We start from the raw sequence: 24,339 nt of genomic DNA, 5'->3' as shown, positions 1-24,339 counted from the left end.
AGAATCACTAGGCTTTAGCCTTGTAAATATCTTGTGTGCTGCCTACTGAGCATAGATGTGGTTTACACATGGGGTTAGTTCACACAGTTCATCACATGGAGATATCCCTGTATCCCACCTCCTTGTGCTTCTAAGACCCCCTGCATTCAAGTCATCACCTTTTAGGGGAGCTGTGCGAGGCCGGCCCTTTGGGGCTTGCTTCCCTTTTCCTTTCCCCAGCAGCAATTCAGCATTGTGCTCTGCATTGGGGCCTAGCTTTGCCATCAAGTGGTCTGGGATTCCCTTCATACAAGCCTTGGCCTGCAACTGGTCTTCAGAATCACTCAGATCTGACAGGTCACTATTGGTACTGGAGTCCGAGTCCTGTTTGGATGTCAAGCTCCGCTCATCTAGAGAGAACCTTTTCACAGCTTCAAAAGGGGCTTTGTTCTCCTGTGGAAACTCTGCCTGTGAAGAGAAAAAGCCAGGTGGATGTCTGCCAAACACATTAGAAAAAGTTTTCAAAAGAGGATTGTCCTGCTGCCCAGGCCCAACAGATGGTTTTTCTTCTGTTGGGCTGGAGGAAAGTGTGGGCATCTCAATAGGCTGTGTCAGGTTGCTGGTCGGTGAGTTGGAACGGCCATTCCCAACAGTGGATGGGCTCTGAACACCAGCAGCAATCATTGAACCAGGAGTATTGGAGAGAATCTTTGATGAGTCAGTCTTTATAAACAAGGTTTTCTTCTTAGCTAGAGAAGAGTCCGTAGACGTGAGTGAATCTGGCCAGCCAGAAGTGGCCTTGAGACCCACAGGTGTAGAGGGAGTAGAAACCCCTGTCTGAGATGAAGATGCAAAGCTACTGAAAGGACTGAGTTCTGCTTTCTCAGCAAACACCAGGAAAGGGTTTGAGGGTTCTTCTCTTGATAGCTTTGGGGGCTGCAAAAATAGGTTTTCATGACTATCTGGGGGACGAGTGTTCAACAGGCTTCGTGAAAAGGCTGGAGTGAGAGTAGGCATAGATTCCACAGGCAGCTTCCGCTCCACAGAACTGCCAGACTGAGTTGCTGGCTTAGCGTCCGTCGAAAGGATTTTACCCTTACAGATCCCAGCGCCCACACTCTCTGTACACTGCTTGAATGAGTCCCGACTAGAGCCATCTTCTGTCAAGCTCTCTGAAATGACTGTGAAGTAGTTACTGGAAGGTAGATTTTGGGACATGCATTGAAAAAACAAGTTCTTGGACAGATCAGAATCTTTCTGACCCTCTTGCCCAGTACTACAGCCAAAAGGAAATCCAGAAGGCTTGGTTTCTGGAGTCACCACTCCATTTGATTGGCTCCTTCCACCCCCAAATACCAAGGACTGGGAAGCACTTTGGAGAGAGACTCCAAATCCAGAAGCCAAAAGTGAATTTCGGGAATTCTGAAAGAAAATTAAAGAAATCATTAGCCTATTGAAGGACTCTTGTTTGATTCAGCAATACTTTGGTTCATCTAGCTGTAAAAATAGCATTCCACTTACCCACCTGTAATGGAAACTTCCAGCAGAATTATTTACAATGATGAAACTTCTTCAAAGCAGACTAATTTTTCCTACCCACGAGCTACTGAAACTAGTGAGCTAATAGAGTCCATTACATACTAAAGCTGTATGGTGCAAATGAACACTTAACATCTCATCATACTTTAGAGACACAAACCAAGGTGAACTAATTCCCAGAAAAGCAATTACTCAACTGCTTTTTTCTTAAATTTGAAATCAGCAAGGCAACCTTAATTGAAAATGCTTTTCAGTAATCTCCCATCTTTTGCCCTCTCTCAAGATCACCCTGATAAGCTTCTCCTACTTAACCAGCATTCTTGAAATAATTAACTTAGTTTGAAAAGTTAATGAAATAAAGCAAGCCCTCTAGCACTTAGTGAACAAACTGTTCCTGGTCACAGCAAGCCACATCTGCTGACAGACAGATGGATGTCTACAACATGGTGCTCTCCAGGGGATTACTCAGTAGAGGTTAAGCACAAAGAGCTTAATTTTTATGATCTTCAAATACTGGAAAGTTTTCTGACTTGCAGACTTTTACTAGACCCATAACTGTGTTACAGAAGATTCACTTGTTCTCTTCTCTGTTTATAGGAAGGAAAGGTGGTACCAAAATTTCTCAGTATAGTTACAGCTCATCCTCAGTACCACTGATGAGAGACACCACTTTGAACATTCACCTACACCAGGTGCAGTTGCTCCCCACTGAACTTCTTTTTTTTTTTGGCCAGGGAGGGGATGGGGACTAGAAGTGAAAGAGAGGGCAGGTTATATTACAACAATTTAATTATGTAACACTCCTGTCTTCCACAACTCTGTTTCTCCTTTAAAATTCATCCTCTAGGAATTCCTATCTCAAAGTAAACATCTCTCCTTTCCCCCCATTCCATTAGCTAATACAAAAGGCAGGGATGAAAGTAACCCATTTAATCTCTTGGCAATCACCTTGGACTCCTGATGTACCTCCCATTTTCTTCACTTTTTTTTAACATAGTAGATTATGAGTTTCTCAATTTTTGCTGTACTGCTCTGAGGTTTTGGCTTAATTTTGTTTTTAGAAGCCTTCATTTGATTATTCAGTAAATATTGTTTTGTTTTGACAACATTTCCTTTCTATTTTTCCACTTGAGCACAAGGACACAGCTAGAAGGACTTCAAGCTGCTCCTAGACTGAGCTCTTGATTACAATTTCCTCTAAAGGTATGCATCTCAAATATTTTAATTCTTTGCTTTCAGTCCTGTGTGACATGACTAGCTCATTTTAACACTACTGAGATACCACCATTGTGACTGACAGGTTGAGCATCTTTAAAAGGTCTCTAAATATAGCTTCATTGTTTTTCTGGTTTGGAGGCTTTTTATTCTTTTAAAGTAACTCAGATGTTCAACTCAGTGCACATTCTCATGCATATCTGTTTATATAAAGGTAAGAGGTATTAAACAGGTTATCTTCCATATGACACAACAAAATCAAGTGCAGTGCTTAAAGCGCCTTGAAGGCCACATTTCTCAGATGATGGCTGAATAAACATAAGAGTGCTAAAACACTGACTCTTACAACTCCTCCACCTCTGTCTTTGCTTTGTTTTGTGCTCTTTATAAGGTAACAGAAAGGTTTCCTTTAGGAAGGGATTCATCAGAGAAAAAGCAGTTTTCTCAATTCCACGGACACACTTTGTAAGAGCGATGTGTTGCAGAACATCTGCTGCAGATATGTATGACTTTCTGGAATGCGCCGAGTCATGAGCTACTCACCTCTCCCTGGGCTTGTGACCGGCCTGTTTTCAGTTTCTCCTGTCCTGTAACAGCTGGCAAACTGGTATCAGAGATTCTCACAGTTGTTGGCGTTAAAGCACTTGTAGTAGCTGCAGTTGCAGAAGTCACTATGCCTTGGCCAACCTGTTCCAGTGATTTTCCCACCTCCTTACATCCAGATCCAACCAGTAATGCTTGTCCAGAGCCAGAGGAAAATGGAGCGAAGGGCAATGGTGTGTCACCACCAACTGGCTCATCCTGGACTACTAGCGTCCGGCCATTCTCTTTGGTGTAAGTGGCAAAGCGAATATTGCGATTGATCTGAGCAATGAAGGCAGGCACCTGTTTGGCCCTTGGATCCAGCCCTGTCTCATTGTTGGAGCCTCCTTTCCAAGGTCCTCTGCTTGCCTCACCTCCATCGCTACCATTACTGTCCACCTCACCCCTCTCTTTCAGTTTCTTTGTCACAGGATCACACCCAGGATCTGAAGCATTTTTCCTCCTCCGACCATCCTTTCCCTCCAGACTTTCTTTCTTCTTTTTGCCTTTAGATGATTTTGCTGCTTTTAGGCCCCCTCCCTATAGTGGACAAAACCATGCAATCATTGAACAGAACAATCAGGATGCCTGCTCAAAGAACATTCTTCTGTAGGAACAGAACACATTACACTGCTCTTAGGCACACTGAATCACAAATCAAGACATCTAAGCAAAGACACTGTGAACACACAACACAGCCTAGGTGCAGCCTTGCCCATTTGGTTCTAGACAGGATCTTTACACTAAGACCTGTATCTGAGCTGCTTTGCTGTGGCATATTACCTTGTCATGGCAGATTTAGGGGGAAATGCAACATGGCCCTACTCTGGCATAGCTCTTGCTAACATATGATAACTATCTGCACACTAGTTTTTGCTACAAATCTAATCCCCACAAGCCTTTTGAAGGGCACACTTTCAGACCACTACCCAAAGGCCACAGTATTTAACCACAGGAGATAGAGCTTGCCCTCTAGCCTAGGGTAAAAACACAGGTTCAGAGGTTATCATGGAACCTCTCAATTGAAGCAATGAAATGCCACAAGCATACAAGTCTGCTTCAGAGGAGCCAGACTATAAATTTTAGAAATGCCTATAAAGGTCTGTGAAGAACTACACAACAAGTCCACTCAAAAAAGCCAGTGAGCACAGAGACATTCCTTATCAGAACACTACCCCTTAAAGAGGAGCACAGCCATCATGACTGTTGACCCCTCACTTCCCCATGTTGAACTTGGTAAAACAGGCCTGAAGGAAAAGAGAAGACTGCTTAAAGAAAGTTATAAGCATCTCTTGAAGTGGTAAAGAAAATTCTCCTCTTTCAATGACATTAGCAAAAGCCCACAGGGAACACCGTAATCAGTTTTCAGTTCTTTCCACATTTTAGATGTTTTATATCTAAACCTCTATGAACTTTCACATGGTGTATACAAGACCTGAACCGTTGCAGTACCTCATTCGGAGAAGTGTTGTCCATCACCACATGAACCAGTCGAGGATCCACCGACTTTATTTCACCACTCTGATTTTCATGCAGATTGACATTGAGAAGGTAGGAGGAAGAAAAGAAGAGGTTAGTTTTTAATTCAGAGTACCTTCTCAATGAACATGAGAGACCTTAAATAAAGGGTTAGTCTGCAGCCCCTCTCTCATTTCCCTTTTCTTTCTGTACCACTTCCTTTGTAATACTACTGCTTTCCAGTCTACCTTTCATCCTTTTGCTCCTCTATTTCAAAAGCTTTCAGATTTGATCACCACTGTTGTCTTGTGTATTTTTTCTACCAAGCACCTCTAGAGGCACTCATTGCATTAAACACAGCTGCTCTTAAGTATGATTTATTATTGTTCTAGCCTTCTGCATATTCATTCTGTAGATGTATAAAAGAGTACCAGAATGATGCCCATCAATTTATTTCACACTAGATACATAGTAAGTTGGGATGCTTCCTAGCATTTATCTGCTGAAAGCATATGCTCCATGATTTCAGTGCCTCTTCAAGGCACTGTATTTACCACACGTAGCATGCTTTTTGCCTATGCACCAGCAACAGATCTAGCAGTCAAAGTGCAGGTTACTGCATGCATACACCAGACTTACTGGGCACATTCAGTGCACTCATTCTGCACAGATTGCTGCACATTAAGAAGCTAAGAGGGTGGAGAGTGTGGGATGGGCCCAAGAGTGATGCTGTCACAGTAATTTACACACCTGTAAATGCAATTTACCACAGATCTGTTCCTAGTTGCTGCTGAAAAAGGAAGCCATTAGGAGCAGGCTGCTGGTAAGGCTGAGTTGCCTGTCAGACTCCACAGAGTGTACAGCACAGAGCAGACAGCTCCAGCAGTGCACACATTTCCTGTGCTGTTTACAACGCTTACTGGGCTGATTGGTAGGAACAAGGCAAAAGTAAGCAGTCTAAGCTCAAATACATAAATATGTTCTGTTTAGCTTAAGACTTCGTCTTCTGTGCTACACTTGTTTCAACCATTTGTACAGGTTGTCAGAAGCTGAGACTGCACAGAAAGACCATGGCATAACAGACCCAGAAGGTAGCTTTCTGCACATCAGGAAGCTCACTCAGAAAGCTGCCTGTAATATTTTTCCATATGGGACTTATTTCCAAAGAAACTCTTATAGCTTCTTCTACAGAAGTGGGCTGTGCATCATCAGTTATTGTGGCAAAGTCATCATCACAGAGGAAAACCCTAAAATTTCTGTGAATTGCAACACAGGTAATTACTCATCTATAACAAATAACAAAGTACCAAAAGTACAAGTTCTGGTGAAGCTGTCATCTTCCACGAGGTGTCAAGGAAAGGCATTTTAGGAACACCAAAGAAGTGCTTCGTATTTTTTACCTCAGTCACGGACACCTCCATAAGACGAGTTATTGGGTCTTGATGGCTCACAACACCAGAGAGCCAGCTATTTTCATCCTCTGGTTGGTAAACCTTAACTCTTTGGCCTTGGACACTGTAAGGACCTAGAAAAAAAGGACTTTGAGTAGAAGCTTGGTGTCATACTACTTAAGGTTCATATAACAAACAAATAAAAAAAGTACTGTGCACATAATTAGGGCTTGAAGTGTCATCTTTCAGGTGGAAAGAAGCTAAAATGCTAGGGCTTCTACTGTAAAAAGTCAACAAACCATCACTGCTGTAATTCAAACCTATTGTAAAAACCAAATCAATACAATTTAGCAGTAAAAAAAAAAAGTGAATGTTCAAAATAAAGTCACTCCTTTGACAAAAGTTAAGCTAGACAGGGCCTCCTTGCTAACTAAACTTTTGCTTTCTAACCTAATAGTCAGTAATCCAGTGGACACAACATTCTGACTCAGTCCAGATGCATCAAAACCAGCATCCAGCCCAGAAGAGAAACACACATGTCTAACTGGATGAAGTTTGATATAATTGCACAAACATACAATGACTCTGAATCAGCCAGTCTTAGCTCTTTGACACAGATAACAGATCATCTACTGAAAAGTTTCCTCTGACCTTGCCCTCACTCTCTACATCAGTGTGCAGAGCTTTCCTTCTACCCTGAAGTCCACAAAATCTCAGCCCCTCCCCCCACCCCCTAAAAAACCCCAACTCAACACAAAACTTAAACACTCTATCCTCAAAATCCACATGATCAAACAGCTTGTACCTGACACATGCAGAACTAGGCACTTCAGAAGAAGGCTCCAAACTGGACAATTCAAAAGCTACTTGCTCATGTAAGTCCTCACAGCACTTATATCAATCAACAAATTTATTTAACCTAACCACACCAAATCCCCATTAAGAACTACACTGTCCTTCAAATGTAATACAGTGACCTAGTTCTGTGGCCCAGAAACCCAAACTCTGGATAGCACTTGAACTAGAAGACCTTGACAACAAAAGTTGCCAACGGTCTCAACCCTAACAGACAATCAAGAAAACAGCCAAGGTATTAACTCTATGCTGAGCAGCCACACCAGATTTTCAACTGAGGCAATTCCTATATTAATTATCAAAATGCCAACATTCAAATTTCACATAACAGAAATTTTTTCAAGATCAACAACTGCACAGTAGCTTCACTTCTAAACAGAATTATAGAAGAGAACCACAGCATAGCAGAGCAAAACAAAAAGATAAAATGAGGAAAGTTGCAAATACATGGATGTTATGAATAAAATGCTGTTCTACTTTAACTATGTATCCTCAGTCATCATTCCCAGTAGATATTTCTGGTTGCATCTCAGCAACTGCTTACCTGTATCTGTGACACAATAATACTTCTTTGTAAAGAAATTGCAAAACAACACAGAAAATTCATCTTCCAAATCAAGCAGTAACAGATAATATTACCATTCCCCTTCACAAATCCCAGCAGAGTCTTGATTGGTCCACAACAAAATAGCCTCAAATAGTAAAACAGTCTCACCTCTACTAAATATCTCCTGAAGCTTCTGGTCACTGATCAATGCATTGACAGACTCTCTTAGTGAAGGTTGTTCTTGCAGAATCTGATTTTGACTTTCTGTTCCCATCTACAAACAACAATGTTAATATAAAAGCCTAGTTTAAGGTAATAGAATCATAGTTTTTAAGGGACAGCTGTTCTTGACTGCTTTTGGAAACTGACCAAAAAAAAAAAAAAAGGTAAGAAAATATTGCTGAATGTACCAGGAGTTAAAAAAGGACTAGCTATGCAAAAGCTGCTGCAATTGTCAGCTACACACGCTTAAGTGCATGCAGATGGCAGTTACTGTAAGCACCTGGAAAAGAAGGGAAACAAATGCAAATGCATAACAGAGCAAGGAAAGGAGAAAGACTAGAATATGCAAATGAAACCATTAAAAAAAAAATTCCTCTGACAACTACAGGACTACATTAAACTTGTACTTTAACTGAATGCAGTTCAAATACCTGAAACAAACGTAATCCACTGGCATCAGACAGGAAACGTAAATGTCTGTCCAGAAGGAACTCCACTGGGACCACAGAGCCTAAACCCAGCTTATCTACTAGAGGAGTGAAGGTCTGTGATGAACAACAAAACACAAAGGTTATAAAAATCACTAAGCACACATACAAGCCAACAGTAGTTTTCACATGCTGTTTAAGTACCACAAAGAATAAAAAGTTTCATTTCTCAACCTGCACCACTCAGTGCCCAAGTTCTAATACAAATTGCTCCTTGGCAAGCGTGGCACATTACAAGAAGGAATTACAGAAGATCAGATCCACCGTTTTAGAACTTACAGCAAAACTGAAAACACCTTTTTTGTACCGGCAAAATTCTGCCCTATACAATACCCAAGCCTCATGTTTCACAGTAGGGTTGCTGTAAACCTCTGAGGAGAGGACAGTCAAATACTCACCAGCGCAGGCCACTGTGTCAGTGAGACTCGAGCCCCCTGAAGCATAGCAGGATCATTTCGAGGTGCCCAAACCAATGATCCTTCTAGCAGTAGCACTATAACTTCTTCAGCATGGACTTTCACCCAGGCATGTTGCTTCCAGTTACAGCCATCAAATTCCACAAAGATCTGATTGAAAAAAAATCATAATAAATCCTAATTAAAAAAAACTTAGAAGACATTTCTGCTCTTTTCAGACACTGAGTAGAAAAAAAATAATCCAGATTCCTACAATCCCTATGGAGGAGACAGCAGCTTTAGTCAGAAAAATCACTGTATGTAAACACTGTATTTCCCCATGCAGAATTAAAGATGTGAGAATTGTTCATCCCAAAATACAGCTGACCACCCAATGCAAGCTTCCTTCACACTGGGAACTTGTAGAGAATTTGGACACTCTTACTCGGCACTTCAACAGAGAGCCCAGATCAGAACGGGGAACTGACAGTCACAGAACCAGATCCTTCAGCCAAGAAAGTCTGTTTGTGAAACCCACTCTAAGTAAGAAGTTTTGTGGTGTGTTGTATGTTGTTAAACTCTGAAGCAAATGTAAATATTTTGGACAACATGCTCCAGAAATACCCACTCCATAGATGTTTCATCCCCTTGTTTACAAGCGTGACAATACAAACCACAGCGCAATTCTCAGTCAGTATTCCAAGGTATCACCCTCTCCTTTCCTAGCACAAAGGACAAATGTTAAAGCCATATGAAATTACATGGCAAGAATACTAAGAACAGGAACGTGGGTTACACTTCTCATTCCAGAGCCTAACAACCAGGGCTATCATGTTACACACAGCTGCAATGGAACCCCCTTCATCTACACAACTTCCACAGAGTTTTACACACTTTACATTCAAGATTCAGATTTATTTCATGTTTGTGTAATCAACATAAGCGATGGAGTCCTGCCAAACTTTGACTTACAGCCACTAAAAAGTGTGTTACTAATTCTAAGTCAATACCCCAGAGAGTATTTTCCTACACACAGATTGCAGGGCAGCTGTTCCAGATCCATGCAGCACCACACATGCTATTGTCAGTACTGTCTCCAACAGATCACACAGCAACGAAGTGGATGAAAGCCTCCACATAAACAGCTATATTCTCAGTTTCTGTTTCCAGAATCTGCAGGAGAAATCCCTTTGTGCACAAGAAACAGAAACTGACTTGCACAGCACACAAAGTGTTTGTGTGTGTACCACTTAATATTATTACAGAAATAATAACAGCATATTCATTAACTTGATGCCCAATATGCTTAGATTCTATGAGCAAAACACTAAGGGAATGCTGAAAGAGATGTCTAAAGCAAGGAAAGGACAGAAGAGGCAGACTTCAACTGAATAAACATATTTCCCCTTGCTATTTAAACAGAAATATTCTACCTTTGTTGAAAGATCCAGAAGCCTCAAGCAAAGCAGCTGCATTATTAACTGAGAACATCACGAGTTTTTTCTAATCTTAAAATGAAAACCATGTAGTTCTGAGTCAAGAAGGAAACATCCCTATGCTAAATTCCTGGCTACATCAGAATAAATTACCTCAGAATATGTTGGTGCCCCCACAATTCACAGGTAACATCTACCGACAGCATCTGCTACTGACCCCTCCTAGTTCTGCCCTCAGTTTGACAAGCCATTGGCAAGCACAGCAATGAAGCTGTGTTAATACCAATGTTTTTTGAACAGCAGTACTGATCACAGCAACTAGATATGCAATTAGTGCAGGTATGTCTGTACCAGAAAAAAAACACACAAAAATGCACCTGCAGAATTTCCTAAATCCTCCTATGGGGGAAAGCACCTTCCCTAAGCAGTACCTAATAGCAAACAATAAAGATTTGTATGTTTTGGTAGTTCAGTTTTGGTTTGGTGGTGGTCTGTGTTTTTGTGGGTGTTTCCTGAGAGGAGATTGTGTGGTTTGGGGGTTTTTTTTGGGTGGGGCTTGGGGGTTTTCTTCTGTTTTGTTTGGTTAGGTTTTGTTTGTTTTGGTGTGTTTGGGGCTGGTTGGTTGGGTTTGGGTGGGGTTTTTTGTTTGGGTTTGTTTTTGGCTTTTTTTTTTTTATCTACCAAACCAGGGTCTTTTTCACACAAAAATCAGAAAGGGGATATGATGCACCTGTAATTCTCCTCTCCTCCCCCTCTTTTTTTTAGCCTGTCCCAATGAGAGCTGTCACTCTGCTTATCTGGTACACAAGGAGCCTGAAGCATGTATTCCAAACACATTCTTGTCTACTTACTGCCCTGATATCCAGGTCTCAACAGACCACAGAGAGCTACAGGCTGGTTCAAATGCAGTTTCCCCTAAAGTTTTCCAGCATCAGTTCCACTATAAAAGCAGCAACAATAAGAAGTCCTTAGCGTAGATAAGGCAGATATAGTGGTCTTTTTAATCACATGCCATGGGCTCTAAACAGGATTTTTAACAGAAAAAAAATACTGCAGTTTATTGCATTGACATTTGCAAAGGTGTAATGGAGATGCCATCTGAGTTAAGAGAATTTTTCATTTTCAGGGGCTTAGAAGGCAGAAGATGGCAAAAAAATCCAAGTTCAAAAATATCCCTTAAAATGGTCTTAAATTTCACCTAGTTTTGAAAGGAAGGATGGTCCCTCAGTTGTTAGAGAGTAGCCAGAGACCCAGGTTCAACTCCCTGCTTCATCAGAGGCTTCCTACATGACCTTGGTCAAACCAGTTAGTCTCACTGGCTGAGTTTCCCCATCTGTAAATTACAATAATAGTACTTATACCCAGAAAGAAGGCACTGCTAGGAATTTTTTGCAGACTACCAAGCAAAACTGGCTAACAAGTTGGCCAATGACCTCTTACTCATGATGTAGAAAAAACTCCATTGTCAACATGTGGGAGAGGAGAGAAGGGAAGGTAGATACTGAGATTTCAAACTGGAGGACATGTCTGAAATCCTCTGCAGATAGTGTCATCATTAGCTTTAAAAAAAAAAAAAGCTACAGTACTTTTCTATTAGTTTTTTTAATGCAAAGTATTACTTTGGAATTCATTATGTGAGATAAAGATGACATAAACACCTACTCTTAGAAAAAGCTTTTAGCTTCTAATCTGACATACCCACACACTAGGTGCTTCACTGGAGCTAATTCTTAAAACCAGGAAAGTTAGGAAAAACAATAAGCAGAATCCTCTTCTGAAATAATTTGTACTGAGCCAGACCAAAAAAACCAGATTTCATGATATACTAAAGAAATCACAATTATTACAACAATTATGCTTAAAGTCTGATGTTATGACACTATATATGTAGTGAAGACTCTGAATATATTACTAAAATTAGAAACTATACATAGCCTATTTCCTTGGCACTTTCCTATAATACATAGTGATAACTAAGCAAAACAATCAACACTGCTTTTGACAGGATCTAGGGCAGAAATAGTATTATAACATCAAGAGCTAGAAAAGTTGTAACCACATAAGCCATTACCTGATGGGGTAGAGAGCTGCTAATCAGTGACCATAAATAACTATCCTAAGTGCTTCTGCTCTGTGATGGGAGGGAAGCACTGGTGTTACACAAGCCAACACTCCACGTGCAGTCACCTACCACAGTACCTAATATCTAGTAAAGATCAATATATTTATGAATCAATGGGTTCCAGCTGACAGACTGCCTTAGTATACTTCAGACTTCTACAAAACCTTTTTTTTCCAACAACTTCAACAGTTAAAGAACTCTTTCAGTATCTCCCCAGTATTTAGATGGGTTGGGTTAAGTAGGCAGGAAAGAACGACAAAGCACCAAAACAAACAGAATCCACCAGTGCCCCTTTCTTTCATGATTACAGCATTTCCAGCTTTAGCATCACTATCAACCCTAACGCTGGCCGAACATACAGAGGACAACATCAAGTAATAGGAATGTCAGAGCTTAAAGTCAGGGCCAGAAACTCCACACAAACCACACCACACAGGGGAAGCAGCCTCATCTCTGGAAAGGTCACCCTTCATGCTGTACCAGTCATTTTAGAGCACATTTCAACTGCCACACTCCTGCTGTAACAAAAACCAGCAACACTCAGAGCCCTGTACAACTAGCCTGTCAGTGCCTCTATGACACCTTAATTATCACAAGGTGAATGGGAGAGCAACCAAGGTTGGCATCAGTCTCTGCTACCTCATCCTTTTAACCAGACACCACTCAAAACTGATGTACGATTTTGTTTACAACACAAGGTGAAGTATAAACAGATTTATGTTGAGCCTTGGACTCCAAAGATTCCACTTCATATAGACCAAAAGCAAAAGGTAGACTGAGGGTGGCCTTACCACTCCTGCCTCATCCCTGGGAGATCTGATCACCATACAAACCCAACCATTAATCAATCAAAGCAGTTGTGCAAAATTTAAAGTCTTTCAGCAGTACAGTGCTTTAATCCCAAGATACACAGCAAGCAATAAATGTGGGCATTTATAATTCTGTATGCGAAGTATCTTTAAGATGTTACTTTCAAACAGCAGTTTGAGAAAATGCTGGGTGTTCTCTGCAGCCAGTTTGTACAGTTAAGGCATTTCAGAAATTTAGATGGGTAACACCCCATAAAAAAAGATCAAATCACACTCTAGCAGCTTGCTGTTCCTGGAGGAGTCAGGACACTCCCTTACCACTGTCACTATACAGTGCAGTGCTTCCCCTTTAACAAGTAACCTAGCTGACTTCATGGTGCCTCCATTTTGGGAAAGGAGGACACAAATAATTGTTAACTTCTTGCAACCATCCTCCATGTGATTTGCTTAAGGATTCAATGAAGCCTCATGCTCAAGAGATGAAAAGGCAATTAGGTTTTTAAAAAGTAGCTATCTGCTGTTCTGATTTAATCATAATGTCAGACTGAACTCTTCCATTGAAGTTTTCATTGAAAAGATTTTTCCTGAGACTAAGAGCAGGAACAGAAGTACTGGACTGTCATCTCTCCACTCTATCCAGTGGGGCACAACTGTCAACCAGCTGAACACTTCCAGATTACAAACTGCCAGTTTTGGTTTGCACCAAAAAAGGAAATGTCTGTGCCAGGTGTATTGGTAACAAGTGATATTCCAGTCAACTATGGGATCTAACAGTTATTTTGTAGCCCTGTGGCTGCATGGTCAGCATGAGCCTGTCACACCAACTGAATCCAAAGCTGCAGTGCTATGCATATCAGACACAGCACCACTTTGTGAGCCATGTCTCAAGCCGGGTATCCCTTGCGCTCTGAAATGAATCCAGTAACTGTGGTGTATTTGACACCAAGCAGAGCCAAGTATGTTAATCACTATGATTTGCTTTTTAAGAGGAACTTTATTTCAGAAATGTTTGCATTCCTACAGAAACTTCCTGCCTCAGAGACCTCCTTGCTGTGCAGCCAGAGACAGACTGCCTTTTGAAGCAGCCACCAGCTCCTTTTGTACACTAAGAACTCATTCACCGCTCCTCAGGCCTGCCCTTAAAATGGGACACTTTTTTTCCTTAATTTATACTAAAATTAACATTTCTGAATTTTCTCTGCTACTAGTAACTTGAAATCCTTGAGCTATTGGAAAGTGAGTTTCACAGAATACATTTGTTTTGAAAACACGCATATTTTTGTCAATTACAGTGCTTTTTGTTTTCTTCTAAAATGCACATTTAGCTGCTGTTTGCCTGCATCCCAACCAAAGTGCCTTCAGAGAAACAAAAGCATGACAATCTCCTTTGACTACTGTTTCTTTCTGAAACTATTTGGACTATAGAGGTAGTATCTTCTGTTTCAGAAAACAAATCACCTAGAAATCCAAGTAGATTGTTCATAAACCCAAGTATTCTACAACCCAGTTATCAGTAACAAAAGGATGAGGCCCTCCAGTCCACAACTCTGAAGGAAAAGCAACACCTCAGATTGCAGGTTTCATACCAAGACTTTTTAAACAATTCACACCCTGTGTGATTGGGAAGTGGCAAAAAAATTACTTGCATTTAAAAATAAGAAAGAAAGCAAGCTTGATAATTATTAGTCTGTTAAGACAATACCAGCCTTAACTTGGAGCATAATGCCACATTCCCATCAATCTGAGAATAAGAAACCAAAGCTATTTTTCTTAAGTAGAAAATTAACCTGTTCTTTTAAAAAATGCCTAAGAAACTCAGCCTCTCTCCAGAATCATGCACCTCAATGTAATTCAGCATACTAAGCAACTCTAACAAATTAAACTCTTACAGTTATTCACATTAAATGAACAAGGTGGACATCAAAAAACCCCATGACTTCTTGAAGGAAATCCAGAAATATGTCATAAGGGGTGCTAAGCATGCAAAAACTGCAAAGAAAACCTGAGAACACAAGAAAACCTCCCTGTCTGTCTTTGTGTTTTGCAAACAGATCATCATCTAGCATAGGTGAGATACTAAAAAGCAAGTCCCAACACAAGTACTGGCAACAAGGCAGTCACTACAGTGTGATCAGTTAATGGATGATAACAAGACTGAAGATTTTTTTCCAACTACAGATTAGCTGGCACTAAGTTCAGTTTCAAAATAAAACATACCTAGGAACTAGAGTAGAAAATAAATCTGACACTGATTTAAGAGCTGGATGCCTTGATGAGATAGAGCATCTAACCAAAAGGAGGTAACACAAATATCAGATGGAGATGCCAGCAGCTGCCTAAAGAAAGAAGGAAGCAAGTACAAGTAACTGGACAATAACCACATGGAGGTAAAAGCTGAATATTGTTTTGGCTCTCTGATCAGCAGCTAAAACTGGAAACAATAAGGCTACTTAGCACTCTAACACTATCCAGAAAAGTTACTGTACAAGCAACTGGGTTTTAGGACCACATTAAAGAGCTATTCAACAACCAAACACAAATACAATACACAAACTTTCAAGACACAAAGGCTTCTTGAAAAGACATTTCTCCAAACATTTGCTTCTATAAGAGTACCATGTGGCTATATATTTTCAAATCAGCCTGGAAAAAGTGGAGCTCTGTGGAAAACTCAAGCACATGGTGGCAACATGGAGAAGTCAATAGGTGCATGAAAAGCCCTAAAAATGTAAACAATCACAAGACAGACTTTGAAGGGGGGAAAAAAAAGGAATGGTCAGTCTAATTAATAATCACTGAAGCACAGAACAAGATCAGCCAAAAGAAAACAACTACTCAGTACACAGAACTTGACCAAATGCACACACATGCAGAAGTTTGCTTTTCTACAGGAAAAAAAAAATTGCCTTGTACCTTAAGAAGTTAAATCTACAAAACAGAGTTTTTGAAGTAGTTGCTAGGTAAGACACTGGCCTACCTTTGCAATCAAAATGTTTAGGAAACAGACTGCCAACAAAAGAGATGTAAAACAGTAGTAAACCAAGACAAAAACCCCAAACAACTTTGTCATAATCACTTGCATTTCAAGCAGAAGTTGCTCCACATCCACAAGTCCATGTGTTTTCACCTCCTATGAAACACTCAGTCTTCCATCTGAAACCTGACAGAAAACAGTATGCAACTGCTAGTATTCCACAGGAATTCCTGCATCAGGCAGCGCCCTGCAGTCACACCTAGAAGCATAAACAAACAAAAGAAACCTTTCAAACTTCTAATATCTCCACTGAAAACAGACAGTATGGATATTATTAAAATCTGACTTTCTACAACCCTTTGAATGGCAAAATCGACACCCAGCTGCCAGCCTGTATCTCAAAAACCTTATCAGTCCTGGCACTGAACGACCTCATTACAAATGCATGGCTCAGTCTTTCTGCTGTTTGAAGTGCCACATATAAAACAGCCTCAGAGAAGGACATACCAACAGATGTGCCAAGACTGGGACCTAAATTATAAATACCAGAATCCAGCTTGCTAAATTTTACTCTATTTGCACAGTTCTGACTGAATCTACTGCTTTTTGTAGCCATAACTGAAAATGCTGCTTAATGAAGTAACAATATAGCCACCAAGGAGATTGTAAAATACATTCTTTCCCAGCTCAGAGCATTTTATTTGGTAAAAACTAAGCTCTTTACATACCACGTCAACACTGTCCACTCAAGAAAATGAACTGCCAAAGGAAAAATATGCTGTCTTGACAGTGATGGAGGAAAAAAATAATATCTTAAGGTCTTGCCAATGTGTATTTTCTTTTTCTAGCCTTTTTTTAACTTGTTTCTGTTGTTACACTTCAACACTATGATATTCAAAAAAGGTCAAACCAAATAATTCTGATGAAATTTCTAAATCTCTTCTGCCTGTAATTTGTGCAGAACACTCAGCTTCTTCAAAGGCAAAGTCTGACCTGCAAATGCAAACACTTACAAGGAACTTCCTGCAGACAGACTTTGCCAATACACAGTAACTTTCCAGCTTTCACTTGCAAAAGTTGGATCTGAATGCTCCTCTTAACACACTGCAATTTTTCACATTGCTTATACCAGTATAAATAAACCCATCAAAGACAAGTAAGATGGGTTAACTCTAGTAAGAAATTCTTTGAGTATACATTTTAAGCAGTAAGCCTATTTGAGCAGCAATTTTCCAAAGTCAAACAGCCACGGTTCACTGAGTCTGAACTAGTGAACCTGCAATCTTTGGTTCTACAGCAACACACACCACGTGGGAGGAGGAAGAGACCAACCCTCCAAAGTCTATTTACAAGTCAGTGAGCTCTACAGAGCAACCACTATCAGATGAGCAAAAACTTATTTTATAGCCCCTCACTGATGTAAACATACAGCGGGCATGCTGTGTGTGATTTTACAGTGAGAACTTCCACCGGACAGCCTACCGGTGGAAGGCTTAATAACTGACTCCTTCCACAGCTGCACAGAGACACTCATGTCCAACCAGCACATGACTAGATAGGGCAGAGTATAGGTACTAGGTGGATCTTTCACCTTGTCCAGTATACCTGTTCTTTCATTGACACAAATGAAAAATACTCAGACTGCTGTACTAAAGGCAACATTTCTTAGAGGTCTACCTTCCCACTGCAGTGCTTCCATATTTCTACCCAGACCTCCCCAAACATTTTTATTTTGCAGAAGTCCAATAGGTTTGAAGTGTTTTGAAATAGCTGCAGATGTGCAGATCAGCATAGTAAATGTTCAACAGCGTGACAATTCCTAAAATACCAGAAACACTGCACAAATGCCATGCAGGCACGGTGGACATTCAAAGGGGCATTTCCATAATCCCCAGGAATAAGCATCTCAACTGAAACTCCTGCACGTAAACGGTAATTGCTACCGAGTCTCAATAAACTGTAACAAATACCCTAAAATAAGCAAAAGGGGACAGAGAAAGACAGGAACTGTAAGCATCCTGGTTAGCAGAAACATGGAAGCTTGGAAGCCAGCAGGGTGAGAGAGTAGTGGACACAGAATCAGTGCTGTGCAAGGACAGCTCTGCAAAGAGTTTAACCAAATGCACGCGTGTTCACAAGCTTCTCATTCACTGGCACACAGAATCACAGAATACACCTGCTTGGAAGAGACCTCAAAGACCATCCAGTCCAACCCTCAACCCAGCAATGAAGGGTCAACACTAAACCACGTTCTTAAGCATCAGGTTCACATGCCACTTGAACACTCACAGGGATGGTGACTCCACCACTGCCCTGGGTAGAGCATGCCAATGTTTAAGAAGTCTTCCAGTGAAGAAGTATTTCCTAATATCCAGCCTCCCCTGGCATGGCTTGTAACTATTTACTCTAGTCCTGTCCATCAACGTCAAGGAGAAGAGGCTGTCTTCCTCCTCATTCCAACCCTCCTTCAGGTAGTTTTATTTTGGAGGAACCCTTCAGTCCCACTGCCAACCTTTATAACCTCATTGCTGAGGTCATTCATACCAGCTCCTTCCATGACCACCACCTGCTCTACTCCTTACTATTAGGTGCACAACACAGGAAGGCCAGAGACGGTACAAGACTGGGAGGGCTCATTAGCTTGAGTTTCCAACTCATAACTTAATAACCACTTCAGATCCACCAAGACCTGCCAAGTCACACTGAGTTTCCCCTCCTGCAATTGCACTGACAAAGAAGCCAAGACTTTTTTTTTTTTTAAATAAACCGTATGAACTTATATCTACAGAAATTATCAGAGGCCTTCCATCCCACTCATATCATCCCTGTTTCTTGCATGTCAGTAGTATAAAGTGATACAGAATCCATCACATTCCTACTGAGCCCTAAGAAAAATAACCAGTAGACTCACAGAAGACATCACTCACGGTGTGAATGCCAATTTTTCAGTGTGGATGTCTTTCCTTCACACATGGGAAGACAGAAAGGCTGTCAGAAAGAAAAAGCAAACCCATGGCATAACACGCATTCAGTGCTTTGCACTTGGGCCACCACCAAAGTATAAGGGAGTAAGTGGAGAAAAGGTATGGCCACTAATGCTGCAGTCAGCTGTCCTCTGCAGAACTGCATTCAACAAAAAGAAGCACTGAAGATATGCCTTCTGGTCTGACCAACACCCAGTCAGTGGCAACAGCCTGCGTTTCTTGGGGGTGAGACAATGACCAGACTACTGCCTGTGGTCCATTCCCCTCATACTGTCTTTCAAAACACAAACGTATGCAAGTGTGCTGACAGAAGAATGGTCTGTGAGCATGATCAGCTTTGCAGGACAGAAGGAAATTAAATTAGTGCAGCAGCACAGAAAGTCACCTGGATATCCCAGACACATACAAACCCCAGCTTGTTGTGAACCTTCCCACCATTTCCACAGCACCCTGTTTTCAGCTCTCTGCCTGAAAACTCTTTCCACATCTATTGCAGTTTGAAAGCCTCTACAAATTCCCCATTCAGTCCTAATCTGAAATTCTGTGACACACACACATGCACAGCTGGGAAGAAGATCACACCCCCTATTGCAAGCAGATTGTACATACACATTTTCCCACATTCTCCTCTACTGTCAAGATTACTTCAGTAGCACCTGAAAACTAACCACGTGCACATAAATCAAAATCAAGTCTTGTAAGGTTCCAGCATCCTTCATCTGCTACACACACTCTGCAGACATGAGGATATTCTTTTCCAGCGTGACCTAGTTAGAAAAACTAATTGCAATACCCTGACAGTTATGGTTAACTCAAGCAGTTCTGATACTTGCAAAGCAGATTAAGCTTATTCCACAATTCAGGTAATTTTTAAGTTTCACCCATATTCAGAGATATCCCTTACATATGGTACAATATAGATTAACAGGTGTCTTTCTTAAGCTGTGTAATAGACACGTCCTGTGTAAGTGAAAATGTCTTCAGAATACATTCAATTGTATCTGCAGAACACCATAGGAAACCAATAAAAACTCAGACATAAAAAACCCCAAACTTGTGAAACCTAATTTACTATCCTTAAAGCAGGAGGACAGACCCCAACACAACTCTTTTCCTACCATGTATCAAAAGAAGCAAAATGAACCTACTCAAAACACCTTGCACCCCAGGCTTCCTAGCTACCACTCTATCTGTACACCTTGCCTATGCATTACAAGTCATGTCACACACTTCTGCTTTCCACATGAATATGACACATAGAGCTTCTCTACCATTATCATATAATGTGCCTTTTTACAATACTAGGGTGGTACTGAGCTAAAGCTTGACAGGTCTTTTATGATTCTGTCCCAATAGATACTTTGAGGGAAAAGGCAAGATCAATTTCTAGTTAGAAGAGGCAAAGCTGTTTTCTAACAGCATAATTTTTCCTCAGGGCCTCCTCTAGGTGCTAGATCTGACCACTGTGTAATTTTTTTGTGGACTAAGCAGCACATCTTATCAGAGAAGGAATATTTAACAGCTACTGTCTAAAACCAAATTTATAGAGGAAAAAACCAACCAACAAAACAAAACCAAAACCTTTTCAGAGGCTTTACTCCACCAGAAAAAGTAATAGTGTCCTAAATTTCCAGCATTAAAAACACCCACAAAAAAACCAACCAAACCCCCAAAAGTTATTTCAGTTGCTTTCTGAAACACTTTAATTTTACACTTTTTGTCTAGTCTTAGTTTTCTTCCTTGGAGAGGTTTTGGTATTCATCTGCAGTTTTGTTTTTCTAAAAGCCCAACCTGAGACTAAGCAAAAGTCTCCCTACAGGACACCACAAGAAAGCAGACTTAAGTAATCCAAAAGGTAGAACATTTTCTTCTAGCCTGTTTCAGACTCAGTTCACATTTTTACTTTATTTTAGATGAGGATTTCCTAAACTGCAGTTTACTGCTTGCTGCCAACTTATCACTTCTTCTGACAGAATAATTTTAAGATGACTTATTTTTCTGATAGTGCATTGTTATGATTGCCACAGTAGTGCTCGTCATGCATGGAAGGTTACACAACAACACTAAATATTATACATTAAAGAACCTGAAGAGTCTGCCTTGAGTCTTTGACATGGTTCACATTTAAGAGTGCATGTGCAAATCAGGAGAATATAATGTTTAGAGATAGCTGCATCACTGCAACTGTGTTAAGTCAAAGGTTACTGATGAAAGGAACCAGGGTCAGAGCTGAAGTGCTAAAGGAAGGCAACGAATTCAACACACCAAAAAGAAAAATCCTGTTCTTCCCATGATTATGAAGCACTAAATCCGATTTTTATTTTGTTAGGCTAATCTAACAGGTATCCCATGGTTGGACAGCAACGGCCAAACAACAAACAAGTGACTCCCTTTTATTGCACAGAGATTCACCAAAAAAAAAAGTAACCAAACCACTTCAGCAGTCTTTCCACCAACTCAGGCACACCAAAAATTCATTACATCACACTCACACTCGGGATGGGCGATTCTACAGTTCAAGAGTACTGATAATACACACGTCGAGCGCAACAAAATCCAGGGAAAATGAAGCAAATAATCCTCGTTCAGAATTACTCCTTCAAGCAAGAGGCATCATTTAGGCTGACCAAGAGCACTTAACACCTCGGGGCAAAAAAACCCCACCAAAACCATCACTCGGAAGTTATACACAGACACATCAGCGTCAGAAAGCAGGCACGTCCCAAACGCGTGTTTTCACACGTCTGCTAATTCTAACCACCGCACCCGAGGCTGCCGGACCCTCTCCGCCTCGAAGAGATCTAAGCCCCAGCAGCCCGCAGGGCCGCTCCGCCACCGCGCTCGCCACAGGCCGAACCCGCCACTCCTTAGCCCGGGGCGCGCCCCGGCAAGCCCAGGGGGGACCGGCGGACAACGCGTCCCGGGGAGGCCGCGGCTCGCCAACACGGCGATGTCGCGACCCCGACCCCGCCGCCTCGCCCCACCGCAGCCCTGCCCGACAGCGGCCCGCGCCGGCAGCGGGAGGCCGCGGCCCGTGCGAGCGCCCGACCCTCAGTGTCCCCGCCCGCGGCTCCCCGTCGCCACAGCCCGCCCTCCACTTCTCCGCCGCCAGGGCCTCACCGCCAGGTCCTGGGGCACGGCTCCGCTCATGGCCCGCACCGTTCCGCTCCTCCAGGCCCGGGAGGGAAGCGCAGGCCCTGGCTCCGGCCCCACCGCCTCGCCTTCGCTAGGCCCTGCCGCCAGCAGCAGCAGGAGCCGCTTCCCCACGGGGGAGGCCGCCGCGTCCGCCATCCCCGACGGGCAGGAGCCTCCACCGGCGCGAGCCCACCAGCCGCCGTCGACGCCCCGAAACACCGAGCAAGAGACTGCCCCGCGCTGGGCCTCCGAGCACCGCCCGCCCCAGTCCCGGCATGCACAGCGCTCAAGCAATTTCCACCCCCCGGATCCCCCTCCTTCCTCTGCCCCACAATGCCCTACGCTACCCCGCCCCGCTCGCTCCGGCTCGCAGCAGACAGCCGGAAGAGCCGCGCAGCGGAGGGTCCTCCGAGAGCGACGGCAGGGGGGCCGGTGAACAGGGAGGAGGCGGAACAGAAAGCTTTCCCACGGCACACCCTCTCATTTGCGCCAAGTTCGGAAACGTTTACAGAAATTAGAGCGGGTTACCTCCTAAATTGCGAGGTACACACAAAATCCAGGACAGAGCAGTTTGAGATGCGGGATCCGAGTTGTGGTTTGCGTGACTGACATGAGCTGTCGGTCCCAGGACAGCAGCAGCACCTGACGGTCCACCTGTTTAACTTTCCAGTGATTTTGAAACGGCATTTATTTCGGGTGTGGTTACCGTATTAAATCACTACCTTAATAGGACGTAGCTGTCAGGACTAGCTGATACACTTGAACGGTTCCATATAGAATTGTGCAATGCCATAGACACATGCAACATACTTGGGACTTCATAATCCCACACTTGGAGAAATTGCATGCAACAGCTCTTTTTGCTTATGCAGTAAAGACACGGGAGCACTGCTAGAAACTGGAAGGAGGAGCAGATGCTGTGCTCCATACCACAACATGGACATTGCTCTGGAGCTAAGTTTTCTTATGTATGTGCTGCTTCCTCACTCTTGAGTCACATTTGACACTGAATTCGCAGCAGGAAAGGCAAGTTGCTTGCTTTTGCTTTCATTTATGCAAAATGATTGTGCCAGTAGATAACCACAATTGATCTTCGTTACTTCCTAATTAAAGAGATGCAATTTACTTACTGGGAAATGGGTGAGGCAATGCCCAAATACCAGTTTGTACAGTATGCCTGTCATCAGAAGCGTATTTTATCCAATTATCTCTACTCTTTGTGGTCTGATTTTAGTCCTGAACAGCTTATAAAACAGATTATTCCATCAAGAAATGGTTTAAAAGACTTTTTTTCTTTTTAAGCAAAGTCTGTCTTTGGTATTTTCAACAATTACATAGAACTTAAGAACAAAGATGAATGGCATCAAAACACCAGTCTATCCTCCTGTGCTTGCTGTATAGGATGAGTCAGATTTGGTGCACTACATTACTAACCTCCCCACTCTCCTTCCTTCAAACCAAACCAAAATAAAACAAAAACAATACCAAACCAGGAGCCAGTAGCTACATGAAGCATTGCTGAAGGGCAGAAAAGCCATTGTGGTCCAAGTGATAGCCATGATAAAACCAAGACCATTCTTTGAAGATCAGGTTTGGCCTTCCTTTCTTAAGTTTCTTTACTGAAACAGTAAGATCAGCTATGCATTAGTACAACCTTGTAAAAGATTACAAATGGTCCTATGTCCCCTTCCCATTCCACCAGCTCCAAGACTAAAACTGCCATGGTAAAGCAGACCAGAATTTCCCATACCCCATCTGAGCACGGTGCTGGATCTTCCAAAAACACAGAGCACAGGCTAGATGAATAGTGACATGATCCTCTAGGTGTAAGAAGGCATTTCTTAACTGTCATTGGCGACCAACACAGGGGAGATAGGCCATAGAACACAAATTAACTTCTAGTTATGAAAACCTAACCTCTTTTCTATGTTAATTCTGTTGCAATAACTTTTATTGTAGGTTAGAAAAATTAGTGTCGTCAGCCCATTCTGTGTGTTAACTTCAAACACTATTTTACTGTTAACAAGTGAAGACAGCTGCTGCTTAGACATGCATTTTAACCACACAATTGAAAGGCCACTAAACCCAGTTACCACAGTTTCAACTTGTGAGGCATCACATAAGTAATCACCAGGCTACACCCAAAGCTCTCCCTTAACCACTGAAGATGGCTTCTTTTCCAGTCTGCCACTTTCACAGCTGTGATTC

The 24,339-nt window shown here is 42.0% G+C and overlaps 1 protein-coding gene across 1 annotated transcript in view; it reads right to left on the bottom strand.

The window, feature by feature from the left end:
• KDM3B (lysine demethylase 3B) overlaps nucleotides 1-22,401 on the bottom strand; it is a 48,206-nt gene extending 25,805 nt beyond the window's left edge. Inside the window, exons 1-8 of the mRNA XM_054168437.1 lie at nucleotides 22,117-22,401; nucleotides 8,675-8,842; nucleotides 8,220-8,333; nucleotides 7,735-7,840; nucleotides 6,174-6,298; nucleotides 4,768-4,836; nucleotides 3,277-3,855; nucleotides 159-1,401 (exon numbers count right to left, since the gene is read on the bottom strand). Coding sequence (XP_054024412.1) covers nucleotides 159-1,401; nucleotides 3,277-3,855; nucleotides 4,768-4,836; nucleotides 6,174-6,298; nucleotides 7,735-7,840; nucleotides 8,220-8,333; nucleotides 8,675-8,842; nucleotides 22,117-22,287 — 2,575 coding nt within the window. The 5' untranslated portion in view covers nucleotides 22,288-22,401. The remainder of the gene's footprint in view (nucleotides 1-158; nucleotides 1,402-3,276; nucleotides 3,856-4,767; nucleotides 4,837-6,173; nucleotides 6,299-7,734; nucleotides 7,841-8,219; nucleotides 8,334-8,674; nucleotides 8,843-22,116) is intronic.
• Nucleotides 22,402-24,339: the final 1,938 nt, after the last annotated feature.

Source organism: Dryobates pubescens, chromosome 16 (assembly GCF_014839835.1).
Source record: "Dryobates pubescens isolate bDryPub1 chromosome 16, bDryPub1.pri, whole genome shotgun sequence".
NCBI lineage: Eukaryota > Metazoa > Chordata > Aves > Piciformes > Picidae > Dryobates > Dryobates pubescens.
The sequence above is the reverse complement of the archived record's forward strand: the minus strand, read 5'-3'. Positions and strand labels throughout refer to the sequence as shown.